General features: G+C 36.2%; 2 protein-coding genes across 2 annotated transcripts in view; one reads left to right on the top strand and one right to left on the bottom strand.

Annotated features, from left to right (window-relative positions):
- Positions 1-12,157, bottom strand: part of LOC141573234 (olfactory receptor 10C1-like) — a 108,394-nt gene extending 96,237 nt beyond the window's left edge. Inside the window, exon 1 of the mRNA XM_074348294.1 lies at positions 11,813-12,157. The gene's annotated coding sequence lies outside the window, so the exon portion shown is untranslated. The remainder of the gene's footprint in view (positions 1-11,812) is intronic.
- Positions 461-9,693, top strand: LOC105061652 (olfactory receptor 2B11-like). The gene has a single exon (XM_074348295.1). It carries the CDS (start codon positions 6,807-6,809, stop codon positions 7,749-7,751), a length of 945 nt encoding a protein of 314 aa, XP_074204396.1. The 5' UTR covers positions 461-6,806; the 3' UTR covers positions 7,752-9,693.
- Positions 12,158-18,600: the final 6,443 nt, after the last annotated feature.

Below are 18,600 nucleotides of genomic sequence, written 5' to 3'. Positions count from 1 at the left end.
ATTATATATCCAGTGAGCCCAAGCCAAAATATTCCTGACAGCACCCATGTCTTCAATCACTTTACATTTATTTTCACATCCCTTGATAAAATCCATCATATGAAGCTTCCAGAACTGTTCTCAGTATGTAGTGTGTCTCAAACCTAGCTGGTATTATACTAGCTAAGCATGTGCATCTTGTACTAGAAACCTGAAATGTCAGTTGAGTTTCATTTCAAACTATTTTATTTACTTAAAAAAATTTATAAAGTATAGTCAGTTTACAATGTGATAATTTCTGTTGTACAGAATAGTGGTTCAGTTATATACATACATACACAACACTATTCTTTTCATATTCTTTTTCATTTTAGGTTATTACAAGGTTTTGAATATAGTTTCCTGTGCTATATAGTAGGACCTTGTTGTTTATCTATTATATATACAGTAGTTAGTATCTGCAAATCCCAAATTCCCCATTTATCCCTCTACCTCCCCTTCCCTGCAGCAGCATAAATTTATTTTCTATGTCTGTGGGTCTGTTTTTGTTTTGTAAATAAGTTCATTTGTGTCACATTTTTAGATTCCACATATAAGTTATACCCTATAATATTTTTCTTTCCCTTTGTGGCTTACTTCATTTGATATGACAATCTCCAGGTCCATCCATGTTGCTGCAAATGGCATTATTTCATTTCCAACTATTTTAAATTCATTTTTTATTGCCTGTGGATAGCATTATTCCTTTTTTACCTTCACTTGTCAAATCCATATTTGTCCCAAGTGCTGCCCTAAGCATGCAGAATCTCCTCTAATTCATTATTTATAATAATGTTAGTAAGAATCATTTTTTCTAATATTGATCTGAATTAATTTATTATTTAGTTAGTAATAAAGTTTTGTTGTTCACTACGTAGCACTAGACCAGAGGAAAAACAATCACAATTCCTCTGCTGAAGAAATATTCTAGTTCCTGAAGTAAAGTACCCTTTTAAACTCAGACATTTAATTGATTGCAATTACTAGTGTAAGGACATAGATGAGGAAAATTTGAGGCAACACAGAAAGTGTTACAAAACTAAGATTTCAGAAATTATATGTAATTTTAAATGGTTAAAACACAGAGTACAAATACAAACAAATGAAACTGGAGACATTAACTGAAAAGTTTGGACTTTATCCAGTAAACAAGGCAGAGAATGTAGGAGCAGCAGTAGAAAATAACTAAACAGCGTAAGTAAAGAATATGGCTCCTACATGACAATCATTGTTTACTAAATATGACGTTTAAGATAAATGGGAAAGGGAAAGACTTTAAATATATGGTACTTTAAAAGTTGTTTTTCTCTACAACAGAAAAAAAGATATGAAATTCAAGACAATGAAAACAATTATATCTCTAGTACAGGTGCCTTTTAAAATTTCCAAACCTGTATATACCATTGCCATCTTTTCTTGAATATATGATAAGGATTTCAAATTTAACACATCCAAAAGCTGACACCTGCTCTCCCTTTGCCACAAAGCCCTCTTCTAAAGCTTGCTATTTTAATGAATAGATTCACCTGCTGTTTACATGTGCAAATCAGAAACCATGAACATTATCCTCTCCATAATTTTCCGTATCAAAACCATTACCAAGACATATCAATCATTCCTCTTTTATACCTCCCATCTCTTCACTTCTTTCTATCTTCACACTCCTGGTACCACTATTCTTTACCTAGACCTACCTTATGACTCAATCTATCCTTTATGCACTCCTGCCAACTCGCTGTAGTACACCTTGGAAAATACAGCCAGAGTGGCCATTTCAATCCAAATTACAATCATTCCACTCTCACCACTTGCACTAGAGATTATTAGTGGCTTCCACTGCTCATCAGTTAAACACAAATATGCATGTCCCAGACATATAGCCCTCTCTATCTCTTGCACTTAAGATACTTCCTTAAAGCACAGAACATTTGAGCTTTCTGATCCTTCTATCTGGAATACTCTTCCCATCCATCCTTACCTAATTAATAATTGCTCAGGCCTCATCTTCTACTTAGAGAATCTTTTTTGTGGCCTCCCTGATTCAGTCAAATACTCCAAATTTACTTGTTCATCATATACCTCTCATTTGTGGCACTTGGACTTTAACTGATCACTTGATAAATGCCTTTACCTACTACTAGACTATAAGTTCCTGAGCATAGGAACGAAGTTTCTTTTTGCTTACCAAAGCATTCACAACACTTTTGGAGGCAGAAGGTTAAAACACCAAGATGTCAAAACTATGCATGATGTTAGTTAATATGTAAATTTTCACTTTTTCTGTGAAAAGAATTTTCAGAGATGTGAAACTCTGGGGCTGGGAACAGTGGTCATATGAAATTCCACGACAGGATATAAACTTAAGTTCTCAAAGGCTAAAGAAATTATATTTCTCTGTAAAAATGAAAATTCAGTGATTGTCACATATAATTATTAATTATATTTTCTCTTTTAAAAATTATATAAATGCATTGTCTGTATTTTAGTAAAAGTAAACTGTTTTATTGAAAAGAATTCATCCTTAAATTTATTATATTTGACTTTATCATCATTGGTTTATTAGTTTATTCCTCTTTTCTGTCAATAGAGGGTTATAGTTTTTTATGTACATTATATCTTGACAATATACATGGATTCTTTTTATTAAAAGAAAGCATATTTAAATTCTATAGAGCCTTACAATTTTCAAGAGTTTTACATGCATGATTTCATATAATCCCATAATAACCCTTTTTTCCCCCTATGTCCCTCTATTCCCTCTCTCCCACTGGTAACCACTAGTTTGTTCTCTTTATCTGTGAGTCTGATTCTTTTTTGTTACAGTCATTAGTTTGTTGTATTTTTTAGATTCCACATATAAGTGACATCATACAGTACTTTTTTCTCTGTCTGACTTCTTTCACTAAGTATAATGCCCTCCAAGTCCATCCGTGTTGCTGAAAATTGCAAAATTTCATCTTTTTATGGCTGAGTAGTATTCCATTGTACATATATACACCACATCTTCTTTATTCATTCATCTGTTGATGGACACTTAAGTTGCTTCCATATCTTGGCAATTGCAAATAATGCTGCTATGAACATTGAAATGCATATATCTTTTCGAATTAGTGTTTTTATTTTCTTTGAGTACATAAACAGGAGTGGAATTGCTGGGTCATACAATAGTTCTAATTTTAGTTTTTTGAGAAACCACCATACTGTTTTCCACAGTGGGTACATCAATTCACATTCCCACCAACAGTGTATGAGGGTTCCTTTTTCTCCACATCCTCGCCAGCATTTTATACCTGGATTCTTTAAAATATAGATTAAATAGCTGTTTTCAAGTGGAAGTAAAATAGTGAGACTCAAAATTCAAGCACTTGATGGGATATAAAAAAAGAAATAAAACTTTTAGTTCCATATAGAAATACATAAAATTGAAGACATACTTTGAGGAAACAAAAGTCAATTAGAATTTATTTAAGAATGCTGCAAACCTGGGGGAAGAGCCAGCCCATGCTCACTTCAGGTTCAGCTCTCCCTCCAAAGCCCATGGGCACACAGAAGACTGTGCAGGGATGTACCCACACAGGTCATGCCTTCAAGACTGGGATAGGTAACAGTTTCACATAATCTCATAGAGACAGAGAGAGTTAAACAAAATGAGAAGACAGAAGAATATCTGTTAAATGAAAGAACAGAAGACAACACCTGAAAAAACATATTTGATGAAATTAGGGCTGAAACTTCCCTGAACCTGAAGAAGGAAATAGATATCCAGGTACAGGAAGCACAGAGTTAAAATACTGTAAGATTTCACTCATATATGGACTCTAAAAAACAAAACAAAGCAAGCAAAGAACACAAAACAAAAATAAACTCAGATGCAGAGAACAAATTAGTGGTTACAGAGGGGAATGGTGTTGGGCATGGGCAAAATAGGCTAAGGGGTGGACTGTATAGTGATGAATGGCAACTAGACTTGTGATGGGAATCGCTTTCTGGTGTATACGATGTTGAATTATGATGTACACCTGAAAATTACATAATTTTAAAAAACCAATCAATGAAAATCCTGTCTTGCCACTTATCAGTTTTCCCTTTGTGAATTATTTCACTAATATTTCAATCATTCTGGAGCCTAGTTTACAGAGGCACTGAGAATAAGCACCAATCTATTGTTTCTCTATTACAAAGAAGTTTCATTACAGCAAATTTTTGCCTGTAATTTTACACTGTTATATTTGAAGCAATGAGAAAAGTAACTGACATATAGTGGGCACTCAACAAATATTTATTGATTGACTAAATGAATGAAACAGTGTGTACTAATTTCTTCTTGACTTTTTTTTAATTGTTTAAACCAAATGAAGAACTTCAACGTAGTCAAATGGTAGGTCAGGTAAAAAGTCTATATTATGCTAGGCTATTGTGGGAGGAATATTTGAAGACAAGAGCCTTCTGGTTCCTTAAAAATCATATTGTAGGGGATATAGCTCAAGTGGTAGAGTGCATGCTTAGTATGCACATGGTCCTGGATTCAATCCCTAGGACCTCCTCTAAAAATAAATCAATAAATAAACCTAAAAACCTCCTCCCAAAAAAATTTAAAAAAAAATCATATTGGGAAGTGACTGTCTCTTCTTTCTCTGTGTAGAACTAAAATTACTTTTCTTTTATTATAGCAGAAATTTCAAGAAATAATATCCTGAGAAAAGAAAAATATAAATTAAAAATTTTTGTATCTTGACACAAAAATAATTGTCTTAAATTTTTCATGTTATCCAAGGAAATTTTCCATTAAAGTATTGAGGTAGATTGCGTTTTCTAGGATTCTTTTAGTCCTGAGTTCATTTTCCACAACAAGGAAAATGCCAAAATTTATCATTTAATTTTACTGTGGCAAGAAGAGAGTTAGAAATTAGTATATCCACTAGGGAGTTGCTATAGTGTTTCTTGCCAAGAGATTTCCACTGAGGTTTATTATCTGTATGGAGAAAATGTCCTGCAGCTTTATATAAAGAGTAAGAACCCTTCCTTAACAATTATTTTAGAGTAAAGTAGGTTTCCACATCTAAACATATTTGTGATCCTTCATACCAAATAATATTAAGAACCTATGATAAGAAGTAAAGGCACTGAACAAGAGAGAATATTCAATCCTTATTCCCAATTAATATTTAATTCCAGTGGAATGTCAATTTTTGCAAGAAAGGGAAGTACTACCATTGAATGACAACACTGGTTTAAAGTAGGTGTTGTATGTGAGTAGAAGTGATCTGTTCGTCTTGATTGATTTTACCGTTTTGTACAACTTCATGCATGTTGTGATTTCTTTATGCAGAGTTGCATACTTAAAAATATGTAAATAAATTGGCACCTTTAATAATAGTAAAACGTCATTATATTTTAAAGCATTGAAAAATGTTTCTATTTTGGAAAAATAATCTAGAAATACTGTTTGCATTAATGGGCATTTTTGTTAATTTAAGTATATGTATATTGACGTAAAACTCTTAAATTCAATAACATCAGATTCAAGCCAAGTAATGTGAGTAATTTTGGGAAATGAAAGGGAAGAAAATGCAATCCTTATGAGACTTCTTTTAGTGGAGATAAGTACCATGTTAATAGTTGGATACAACCTAAAGAAAAATTAATTGGCAGGTATAGACTTATAATCAACCTGGACACTGTATTTCATGAAAATAACTGATCTAGCATTAAATCTTACACTTAACGAAGGTGTAGCCACACATATTGAACTGATTAATCCTCATAGCACAGCAAGATAGATAAGGGAGGTTCTAAATATTTAAGCAATGCATGAAAGAGATGTGCTAACTACTGACATCGGACTGGGTCCAAGTTTTCTAATTTCATACCCTGTTTTATTTTCTGCTACACTAGTGTTTTTCAAACATTTTACCATTGCATATAGCAAGCTTTACATTTTACATGATAAGCCTGGTCACACATATACACATATACTCACACTTGTATTGGAAACAAATATAATAAATCAACAAAATAGTATATAACTGTTAAATGTATGATAGATTACAACTCGCAGTATGAAAAGCACTAATATATATTATACTGTATTTTCAAGCACTAATCCCTTTAATAATCTTATATAACCAAGCTGTGCAATCAATTATTGTTTGCCTTATTTTTCAAGTACTGAACATGTTGCACAGAATCATTCTTTCAGTTGCACATGTCCTTTTATGAAAAAAGTTTTTTATCGGCAAAAGTCATTTTAGAATTTGAGGCGTAGGACTAAGGAAAAGCACTGTGTCTTGCTGTTTCTGTGTAAATCAGACCAATCCAGCTGGAGCTCAGTGAGTTCTGTACTTACCTAAATCAACTCATAAATTCAACCAGAGAATCATGAGGACCAGCAGACTAAGGATGAAAGAAAAGAATACATGCAGTAAGCCAGCATGGATGGTTCTTGGGAACCATCCTTGCATTTTATTATTTTCTCTAATGTAAAAGCAATTGTAACTCTCCCTTTATCTAATCATTATTTCTATAAAAATTTGCAGTATTGCATTTCCTAGGTAAAATATACAGATTCGTTAGTCTTTCTTTTAGATGTACTACAGAATACTAATTTGGGGCATTTTTACTCATATTTTTTCATCCTGCAAGCATCAAATCGTGTCACTGGAGTTACATCGCAGAGAAAATCCCTTCATAACTCTATTTAACTGAATAAAATGACCATCAAGAGTATTTAATACTGAAATGCAAGTCTTCACTTTGACTTAAATCCACTGACAAGAGCAACGACAGTCATGAATTCAGGCAATGCAAGTACTCCAGAGGTTTTCATTCTTCTGGGTTTCTCTGACCATCCCTGGTTGGAAATGCCACTCTTCGTAATAGTGCTTGCTGCTTACATCTTCACACTAGTGGGAAACATCTCAATTATTGTGGTATCCAGGGTAGATCCTCATCTTGACAGCCCTATGTACTTCTTCCTTTCCAACCTCTCCTTCCTGGACCTTTGTTTTACCACAACCACCATCCCTCAACTGCTGCTGAACCTCTGGGGCCCAGATAAATCTATCAGCTATGGAGGCTGTGTGACCCAGTTTTGTATGTTTCACTTCCTGGGAGCCACTGAATGCATCCTCTTAGCTGTAATGTCCTTGGATCGTTTCATGGCCATCTGCAAGCCTTTGAGGTACCCAGTTATCATGCATCAGCGAGTCTGTATCTTCCTTGTGCTCATGGCATGGCTAAGTGGTTTGGCTAACTCCTTGCTTCAGTCATCCCTCACCATCCAGCTGCCACTTTGTGGCAACAACAAGGTAGATGATTTCCTGTGTGAGGTCCCAGTGATGATCAAGATGTCATGTGCCGACACTACATTCAATGTAGCTATGCTCTCCATCGTGGGGACATTCTATTCCTTGCTTCCTTTGTCACTTATCCTTGTCTCCTATGGGTTCATTGTAGCTACAGTGCTCAGAATTCGGTCCTCAGAGGGAAAGAAGAAGGCCTTTAACACGTGTAGTTCTCATATTATTGTTGTATCTCTCTTCTATGGACCAGTAATTAGCATGTACGTTCAACCTTCGGCTACTATCTCCCAGGACAAGAACAAACTCATGTCCCTGTTCTACAGCTTGGTGACTCCTATGCTTAACCCTTTTATTTACACTTTGAGGAACAAGGACATGAAAGGGGCAATGATGACGCTTATTGTCTCATTGTACCACCAAAGAAGAGAATAAATATAGCTATTTTTATACTTTATATTCTCCATATAGGACTTAGAAGAGCCCCTGTTTGAAAATTACCTCTTGATTTTACCTCCTCAAAACTGTTTGCATCCTTTAACTCTTATCTTAGCTACATATATGGGATTTTGTGGATATGATTTATTGAATATTGTTTCAAAGTGTGAATCCTGATTCTCAATTTGTCTGCAGTTTGCATGAGAGTGAGAACTATGTCATTAAGTTCCTCTATATCCATCTAAAGATTCTACTACAGGAGTCTAAAAAATGGGCAATAAAAATGCTTATTGACTGACTCATTCACAGTTAGACCAAAAGAAATCAAACCATATCATTTTATGTATTATATTGAAAAAATAATACAGGTAATGTAGACAACAGTTTACCTTTTTGCTATTATAGGTATGATTTAAAAGTCAATCTTTCATTTACTAATTAACTCTTTTTATGAATTAACCAGCAAGATCAAATGAGTTAATATCTAATATCCTATGATCAACCCTCTCCACTACATATTCACCATCCCAACTTTTATTAATAAGATAATTCAAAAATAATATCTGATTCTTCCCTACAGGTCTCAATAGGATTTCCACTACTGAGGTCTTTGACTGAAGTAACTATTTCTATGTTCCTAAAGGGAAAATTTGAGAATTCAAATCCTGAGAAACTTCTATGTGGCATCCTACTATGGAAAGCCATTTAGCCTTCATTGAGGAGATAATTTACCTAGCATGAGAAAATCAAGTATATTTGGTAGGTAGTCAAAGCATGAAATAGTTCAATCATCTACGAATCAGAGCACCAGGTGATAAACAGAAGGCAAATAGGGAAAGTGGAAGGTAACAATGGGGAAAATATAAAATAAGTTAACTATTGTATCACTGATTTTGAGATAGAGGTGATGAAATAGAAATTTTGATGATGATGTGGGAGTGGGGTATTCTGTTATTTTTATCAATAATATCAACTCTTCTCATTATAAATTTGTCATAATTTCATAAACTTCTTTACTCCCTACCATTATATGCTTAGGATAAATATTTAATTCTTTTTCTAACAACTAAGGGCACTGAAAGCTCTTCATGTATCTTTCCATCCCGAGTGCCACTGTATATTTGTACTGTTCACTTCTAAATGGCAAGAATAAAATCTATTGGCTCATATTGTACAAACCTCTAATACAGAGACATATTGATTGTAATCAAAAATTAATTATTTGCAATAAATTAACTTTTAATTTTGTTCTATGTATTGTAATAAACTTTCCTTTGTAGACTTGGAGAGAAAGACAATACAGGTTTGCTCTTATTGGAGACAAGGAAAAAGAGGAGACTCTTTCGGAAACAAGCTGATTCCCTGGAACAGCCGTATACATATTAAGGACTAGGTCTTCCGATTTCACCATGTACCTCTCCCTCATAGCACTGACCACATTGAAACTTTACACTCCTTTAGATGACCACTTTCTCTCCAAAGTGACAACGAAGTCTTCTTTCTCACTTGGAAACCTGAGTAGTTAACACAGTAAATGCTACAGAATAGGCCTTAATAAATGTTTTTTTAAATGAAAGAACAAATGAGAAGTAGGTATTCTCGCCTCATGAGCTACTGTTAAAACCTGTATCACAGGCTTACACAAGTATGTATCTTGTACTAAAGGATGACTTTAATAATTGAGGTTAATATCTCATTTTTAAAGCAATGTTTCTCAAACTGTCTTTGGTTATTGCTTCAGTATATGTTAGCAGTCATTTTTTTAAAAAGTAACCCATATTCAAATAAATTTGGGAAAAGCCATAAATTATTCTTGGAGTTTTGCAGTTTGGGAAGGGAAATTAAATATTTGATAACTACAAAATAAACTATTAAACCAGGCTTAATACAACGATTCCCAAACACCTTCTTTTCTGAATTTATTGGCTTCTTTTTGAGAGAAAATAACATATTGCACAATTTGGGAAATAACTCATTAGAAAACACTGAATCCCAGAATTGGAACAGAGCATACAGATGAGTTGAAGGAAGCAGAAAATCTCACTTTTGTACTGGATGAATAAACAGTCTTTTATAAAAGAATTGTAGAGTGTTGAAATAAAGCTTCCAGTAATAGTCCCATTATACCTTCCTAGGTGTCTGAAATCTCAATTTTTAAAATTCCTTCAGGGTATAATTTTTACTGCCAATTACATTTGCAAATTTAAGGCCAGTATTCATTCGGTTAATTATTTGCTCTTAATTATGATATAAATATAATAGCCACTACCACATAGGAGATTAGTTATTGCACTTTAAACATTAAAGAATATGTTGCCTTTTTCACTGAATACTTTCTCCAAAAACTGTAACTCTAATATATAGCTATCATAATAAATAAAATAAACATATGGTGTAACATTTTAGACGAAATTTATAATAATATTAAAATTCATATCTATATAAATTGTGCCTTAGCAAAAATACTGAAAGACATTTCTAAAATGTATGTTTAAAAAATATCTCCATGTGACAAAGTTTCCCATGTATAGGCATATTTGATGTACCTGGTCCTTCTTGCTAAATGGCTGTTTTTCAGCTTTGGTACATATCAGAATCCTTAAGCTTTTAAAAATCACAAACTTGACTCCACTGCATAGATTTCCTATATCAGAATGTTGAGAAATCATGTCCAGAAAACTATTTTTTTAAATCTTCAATTATTGAGGGCCATCACAAGAGAAAATTTTTGAGATATGCATTAGAGACAGAAGTCAAACAGGAGCTGACATATAGGAAAAGGTACAGCAAGGAGATAACTTGCCAAAGGTGTGAAGAATTTCAGATGCTCCAAACTTAAAAACAAAAAAAGAAAGAGAGAAATGTAAACCCATAAGTAGCAAAATTTAAAATCACAACTCCTAGCAAATGCTAAGGCAAATGCAACAAGACCAATAAATATCTAGAAGAGATGGTTTCCTTAGAATTAAATGTTCTAAGAAAGTCAGATAAGTACTGAGTTCAATCAGTAGTGAAACTCTCATTTATGTGCAATAAAATTTTTTAAAATTGGTTCCCTAAAACTAAATTATACTACAAAGAAACTGATAATTGAGTTGTTACTGTTGATAACTGAATTATCAGTCTGGATAAGCAAATATTTTAAAATATCTTAAAATAAATCAAAAGCAAAAAGAAGAAACTATGAGAAATTAGGTGAGAAAATATAAGATTTAGAGAATAGACATAAAGCCAAGTATGAACAATAGGAGAGGTAGTTAGATTAAAACAATAGATGGAGGAGTACTAATTAAGTAAATACCAGGAAAAATACCTGGGGAGTAAGAGATTCCAGCCATACATTAGGCACCCAGCCCTGGGGTCTGACATTGAAATGATAAGCCCCCTAGCTGGTTTGAAACCCAGTGGGGCTTATAGGAGAGCTGAAAGAAATCAAGGCTCTGCTCTTTAAGAAAGCACGCACAGTCTTGCTTACTTCTGGTCCCAGTGCAAAGGCTGCTGGTTGAAAACTGCCTGGGCTCTGGCCGCTTGCCAGGACTGCACCAGCATGACCCCCAGCCCACCCCAGGCTCCAGCTCCAGACCCTCTTGCTCTGGCACTGCTCTCCTCTAGAGCAGAGGCTGCTGTTGCCAATGAGAGTGCCCACACGTAGAGGGAAAGGAGCTGGCTTAGATCCCAGCCCCGCCTCTGACCAGGGCTGAGGCAGCCATTGCAAGTGGGTGTGTCCATGCTCACACTTGAGAGGAGCAAAATCAGCTCCAGGGAGGAGACCGCTATCACTGGTGGGAGTGAAACCAGCTCAGTGGCATGGCACCAACCGCTCCGGCCCCAACCCAGCCTGTAACCAAGGCACGCATACTGGGGGAAAAGTAAAACCAGCACAAAGTACAGCCCCAAGCCCTCAGCCCCCCACAAGGGCCCAACAAAGGTAGAAACAACCATCACACCCGAGAGAAATCCAGCTCCCTCAGGGCTCCTGGTCCAAATCCTTGGGCCCCAACCCTGCCCCCAATAGGATGGTAACAACCACTGAGCATAGGAGAAGTGTTGACTCTTACCTGGCTCCAGCTCCAGCCTCTCCAACTCCAACCATACCTCACACCAAGGTGGTGGCTGCCAGCATGCACCAGAGGAAGATGCTCCCATGCTCACTTCAGATCCAGCACTCCTGCCAAGTCGCTGGGCATGTGCAGACTCCCACACAAGGACTCATCTTCAAGACAGGAATAGATAACCGTTCACCTAATTCATAAAGACAGAGAAAGTTAAACAAAATGAGAAGACAGAGGAATATGTTTCAAACAAGGAACAAGAAAAAAAAAAAACCTAGAGGAAAAAATACCCTAATGAAACAGAGATAAATAATTTACCTGATAAAGAGTTCAAAGCAGGAGCTCAATCAAGGTCACCACCAATCAAGGGTAGGAGGACACAGAACTCACCTTCCCCCATGAACACATCAAAAATACATCTATATATGGAACACTTCTCACTGAAAACTAACTGGAAACTGGCAGAAAGACTCCTGTACAATCAAGGCTGTAAGAAAGACAGACGCGTAATCAGGTGGGCAGGGAAGAGGAGCCAAGGGAGGGGACATAGAGGAAAAGGGAGAATACAAATCCAGAGACCCACCTTGGGGAGTGAGAGGTTGGAGCCACAGATTGAGCAACCCAGTCCTGGGGTCCTGCACAAGGGAGATGAGCCCCCTTGACTGACTGGAGGGCCACTGGGACTAAGAGGAGGGCTGTGAAAGCCTGGACTCTGCTCAGGAGGAGTGCATGCACACTGGCTTGCCCTCAAGGCAAGACAGAGAGGGCGGAGTGAAGACTGCCCCAGTGGCTGCCAGGTTTCTGGAGACCACCTTGGTGAATGACCCAGCCTGAACTGAGCGAACCCTCTGGCCCCATTTACTCCACATTGCAGAATAGCACTGGATCTGGGGCTGTCACGGCCAGGAAAACAGCTCAGAAATGGGACACAGAGATGACTCGGTCCCAGGTTGGTATCCAGGTGGGCGGTGGCAGCTTTTGTTGGAGCTTACTCAAGCAGCGCATCAGAAGCAGCCCAGTGCTCTGACAGCGGCCAGTCCATCACAGCTCACCCACTGATACACGTCAAGAGTCCACTCAGGCCCTGCCTGCCGCTGGTGTAGCTCCACAACAGGGCAGGGGTGGTGGAGGCTGCAGGGAATGATCAGCTATAAGGGATAAAGAGGACTTGGACCTGAGGCTGTGTTCTGAGCAGAGCGAGGGAAATAATTGCTGTCACCTGCACAGGCAGTGCATCAGAAACAGCTTGGACCTCTGTCTACAGCTTACGCAAGCCAAGAGACTGCATGGGCCACCCTTGCTTTAGCACTTCCCCACTCTGGGGCAAGGGTCCTGGTGCTGGGAGGGGAGAAAGCACACACTTAAAGGGAACAGAGCCAGCTCAGGCCCAGCCCTCTGGGCTTCTGCTTCAGCAGCTTGGGATAAGAATCTACTCCCAACCAAGCCCCAGAGCAGAGGGGAAGCCCCACCTCACATCCGGCTCCAGCCCTAGCCCCTTCATCTCTAGCCCAACCTCCTACCAAGCAGACAGCTCCCAGCACACCCTGAGGAAAGAAGGGACTTGCATCCACCTCAAATCTAGCCCTCCCCACAAAGGAATTGGGCACCTGCAGTCAGTATAGGGGCACTCCCACATAAGAACTCTCCTCCAAGACTGCAGTAGGTAACTGTTTCACCTCAGTTCATAGAGGCAGAGAGAATTAAGCAAAATGAAAAGGCAGAGGAACTGGTTTCAACTAAAAAAGCAAGAGAAGACCCCTGAAAAACTAATGAACAGAAATAACCAATTTACCAGATAAAGAATCCAAAGTAATATTAGTAATAAGAATGTTAACTGAATTAAGGAAAAGAATAGATGAGCATAATGAGAATTTTAACAGGGAACTAGAAAATATAACAAAGACTCAATCGAAAATGAAGAATTCAATAACTGAAATAAAAAATCCAGTAAAAGAAATGAATAGGAGACTGAGTGAAAACAGAAGAATGCATAGGTGATGGTCATCTCCACCCTGGAGATAGCTTCACTCCCACTGGAGTGTGTGCAGGGACATGCTAGCTGGTAATGGCTTCCTCTGCCCTGGTCAGAAGCAGGACCAGAGGTCTGAGACAGCTCAGTTCCATCAAGTGTGTGCACTGTCGTTGCCAATAGAAGCCTCCTTCTTAGTGGGCGCAGCTCCAGAACAGGAGGAACTGATGCCTGAACCCAGCGCTGACTTTGGCACATGCTGGGGCAGTCCTGGCTAGTCGGCCAGAGCTCAGGCAGTTTTCAGTCTGCTGTCTCTGCTCTGTGACCAGGAGTAAGCAAGACTGTGTATGTGCTCTTCAAGAGCAGAGTCTCAGTTCTTAAAACTCGCCAGTAAGCACCACTGGTTTTCAAACCAGCTAAGGGGACTCATCTTCCCAGCGTTAGACCCCCACCAGGGCTGAGGTGCCTAATATGTGATTTAATCCCTTGCTCCTATGGGGGGATCCCCAAGCCTGTAATACCTTCTCTTCTTTGGTGTACTCTTCTAGGGAGGTGGGTCCCAACCAAATCAATTCTCTCTTCCTTCCTGACTCATGTGAATCTTTCTTTATAGCCTTGGTTACAGAAGAGCAGCTCTGCTAGTCCCCAGGTCAATTTCAACAAGAGTCTCTCTATACGTAGTTATAGTTTTGATGTGTTCGTGCAGGAGGTGAGCCCTGCATCCTCCTACTCCACCATCTTGATCTCCTGAAGGTTTTTCTTTTTTTATATCACTTGATTCCTCCTCACTGGAAAGACCACTAAATATTTCCCTTTTTTCTCTTCAACTCATTTCCGCGCCTTTTTATTTTATGGACAGAAATAATTAAATCTTATGTAAAATATCCTACAAATGAACAAAGTAAGATATTCAAGGAACTCAGGTTTAAGTTCTCCAGAATCATTTATTCATGCTAGCTTTGCTTTCATAATACATTATTTAAATTTATTGTCCAAAAAACAAACTATCAGAAATAGAAATTAAGAAAGCAATCCCATTTACAATGACATCAAAAGAATAAATTACCTAGGAATAAATTTAACCAAGGAGGTGAAAGACTTGTATACTGCAAACAATAAGACTCTGATGAAAGAAACTGAAGAAACCACAAATAAATGAAAAGGTATTCTGTGTTCATGGATTGGAATAATTAACATTGTTAAAATGTCCATATTACCCAAAGCAATCTGCAAATTCAGTGCAATCCCTATCAAAAGCAATAGAGTTTTTCACAGAACTAGAAAAAAATAATACTAAAGCTTTGTATGTAATTAAAATAGATCCTGAATAGCCAAATCTATCTTGAGAAAGAACAAAGCTGGAGACATTATGATCTCAAACTATTTTAAGCTACAGTAATCAAAATAGTGTGGTATTGGCATAAAAACAGACATACATATTTGACATCACTGTTAGGGAAATGCCAATCAAAATCACAATATCACCTCACACTTGTCAGAATGGCTACTAAAAGGATAAGAACAAGTATTCATAGGGAGGTGGAGAAAAGTGAACCCCAGTGCACTGTTTGAGGGAATGAAAATTGGTGTAGCCACTGTAGAAAACAGTATGGAGGTTCCTCACAAAATTAAAAATAGAACTATCACATAATCCAGCCGTACCACTTTTTGGTATTTATCTGGAAAAAATAAAAACACTAATTCAAAAAGATATATGCACCCATATTTTCATTGCAACATTATTTACAATAGCCAAGATATGGAAACAACTTAAGTGTCCATCAATGGATGAGCAGATAAGAAGAGACATACAATGCAATTCTACTCAGCCATAAAAAAAGAATAAAATCTTGCCATTTGAGACAACGTGCATAGACCTTAAAGATATTATGGTAAGTGAAATAAGTCAGACAGAGAAAGACAAACACCATATGATTTTACCTTTATGTGGAATCTAAAACAAAAAGAAACAAAACAAAACAAATGAACAAACAAAAGAAAACTCATAGAGAACAGATTGATGGCTGGCAGAGGGAAAAGGGCTGGGAGATGGACATAATGGTTGAAGGTGATCAAGAGGTACAAACTTTCAGATATAAAGTAATAAGACATGGAATGTAATGCATAGTTATTATGCTATGGTGACTATAGTCAATAATACATTGCAAATATGAAAGTTGCCAAGTAGATCTTAAAAGTCTCATCACAAGGAAAAATAAAATGAAACATTGTATAGTGACAAATGGTAACTAGACTTACTGTGACAACTGAAAAGAATGTAATAATTTTGTCCATTATGCTTCAGTTAAAAATCATGGCAATAAAAGAAGTATAAAAATAAAATAAAATTAGTTTCCAGTGTGCTGGGAAATGAGATTATTTTAAAACAAATCTAGCAGTAGAGAAGACTTGCCACCAACCTCAATTCAGTAGGTAACTAATTGCACATAAGCATTTCCATGGAGAATTCAGTCCCCAAGGAACTTTTTCTGCTAACTCCTCTGGGACGAGCATAAGGGGACTGTTTGAAAACAATGCCCAGGGGGTCTCAGGAATATAATACAAACAGTGCAACCACAAAGCATTCTTGTTATTATCTACTATTGTTTTCCTAATCTGGGCTTTTTTCTTCTTGGCAGTGTTGTATCAATTGAAAAACACACTTCTGAAGCTAATTCTTAAAATACTTGTCTGCTTACTGCAGTTTCTCTGTCCTCTTAAAATTTGAAAAATTCAGGTGTGTTCCTTCACAATTCCTTTTTATTAAATATTAATCAAAATAAGGTAAGTAAAAAGACACTTGTTTTTAAAGACTATCCATTCTTAGAGAAGGCTGGAATGTGTGCACATCATAGCACCAAATATGTAGGAAAAGTGAAGAGCATTTCATTTCTAGGAGCCTTTTCTAAAATCTGGAAATAACTAGCTTGTTGGCTATAGAAAGCAACTATATTTCTCTTCGTAATCAATCTTTCTCAGTCTCTCATTTAAATCAAACTTAAAAGCAGGTAAATTTTAATGAATACTATATCTTACAGATGTTCAATACCTAAATGAAGTATGGAGCCTTCATTCAAACATGTGAAGTTTTCTAACATATGGTCAGAATTTGATGGATTGATTTGTCCACATGTTTCATCCAGATATTTTGATATCAGATAAAAACTTTTCTTTCTTCTATAATCTGTTCCTATATATAAACTTAAAAATCACTGTAAATATAAATAAAATATTGTGTGGTGAAAATGATGTATAAATAAGATACACCAGAATGAAACTGTTAGTGGAAATACAAGGAGAGGTCAAAAGGAATAGTCTGGCACTTTATTAAAATGACTTTAAATATTCGTAGATAAATAGATCTCTACATGGTGAAATAGTAATGAAAAAACACTGGAAGTAGATCAAAAAAGTAGTGTAAAAAAATCATGAAATCCGAGAACTAAAAGTAATGAAATATCATGAAAATGATAAGGAAAAGTTTAGAGATCTTGGAAAGAATTATGCAGCTTAAATATACATCAAAAGTTAATCACAGTAATTAGGACACCTGTTGTGGTATCACCAGGGAAATACAGAGAGAAATGAAGGGGGCTCTGGGGTGATCAAAACTCATAAGCAAAACTGTACTTATTAAGGTGAATAATATAAACAAAATCCCAAGTAATAAAAATTCAATAAAATTGCTGAAAGCATACTTGACTAAACACTATCATTAGAGTTAGAAAAAGTTAATTATGGAAGAATTCATGAAACAACAGGGTTCTATTGTATAACACAGAGAACTATATTCAATATCTTGTAATAACTTATAATTTAAAATAATATGAAAATGAATATATATGTACACTGTTGGTGGGAATGTATATTGGTTCAGCCACCGTGAAAGGTAGTATGGACGTTCCTCGAAAAATTAAAGAGAGAACTACCAAATAACCCTACTATCACTATGGAGTATATGTTCAAAGAAAATAAAAATAGGATATCAAAGAGATATCTATCTGCACTGCTATGTTTATTGCAGTATTATTTACAATAGCCAAGATATGGACACAGCCTAAGTGTCTGTCAGTGGATGAATGAATAAAGAAGATGTGGTGTATGTATACAATGGAATATTCAGCCATGAGAAAGAAGGAAATCCTGCCTTTTGGCCCATGAATGCACCTAGAGGTCATTTTTCTAGATGAAATAAGTGAGACAGAGCAGGACAAATACTGTATGATATCACTCACAGAGAATAAAACAGTGATGACCAGGGACTTGAGGGTGAAAGATTTGAGGAGATGCTTTTAAAGGTTACAAACTTGCAACTAGTAAATAAATAAGTCCCGGAGAGCTAATGCACAGCATTATTGTCAATAATACTGTATTGCAAACTTCAAAGTTGCTAGGAGACTAGATCCCAACACATAAGAGAATTACTGAAGGTGATAGAGGTTATTAGCTAACACTATAGAGGTAATCATATTGCAATATATAAGTTTATCATATTAATACATTGTATACTTTAAACTTACACAATGTTATATATCCATTACATCACAATAAAAATTGAAGCAATAAATTTTAAAAAGTAAATATTGGTGTTGGCCCTGAAGTAGCTGAGTAGTTTCCTTTTCTATTTGAGATATGTATCAGAAAAGTCATTAACTGTTTAAATAACTAACAATACACAAAACACTTTCACAGACGTCTCATTGGAAACAAAGATTTTATAGTCATCGGAGGAAAATATGAGATGTGTTTCTTTAAAATATTTAATAAAGGATTGACATATGTCCTATCATCTAAGATACTCCCTTGAATATATTAGCTATAGCTA

The sequence above is a fragment of the Camelus bactrianus genome, chromosome 20 (assembly GCF_048773025.1).
Source record: "Camelus bactrianus isolate YW-2024 breed Bactrian camel chromosome 20, ASM4877302v1, whole genome shotgun sequence".
NCBI lineage: Eukaryota > Metazoa > Chordata > Mammalia > Artiodactyla > Camelidae > Camelus > Camelus bactrianus.
Note: the sequence above shows the minus strand (reverse complement) of the source record. Positions and strands in the feature narration are given on the sequence as shown.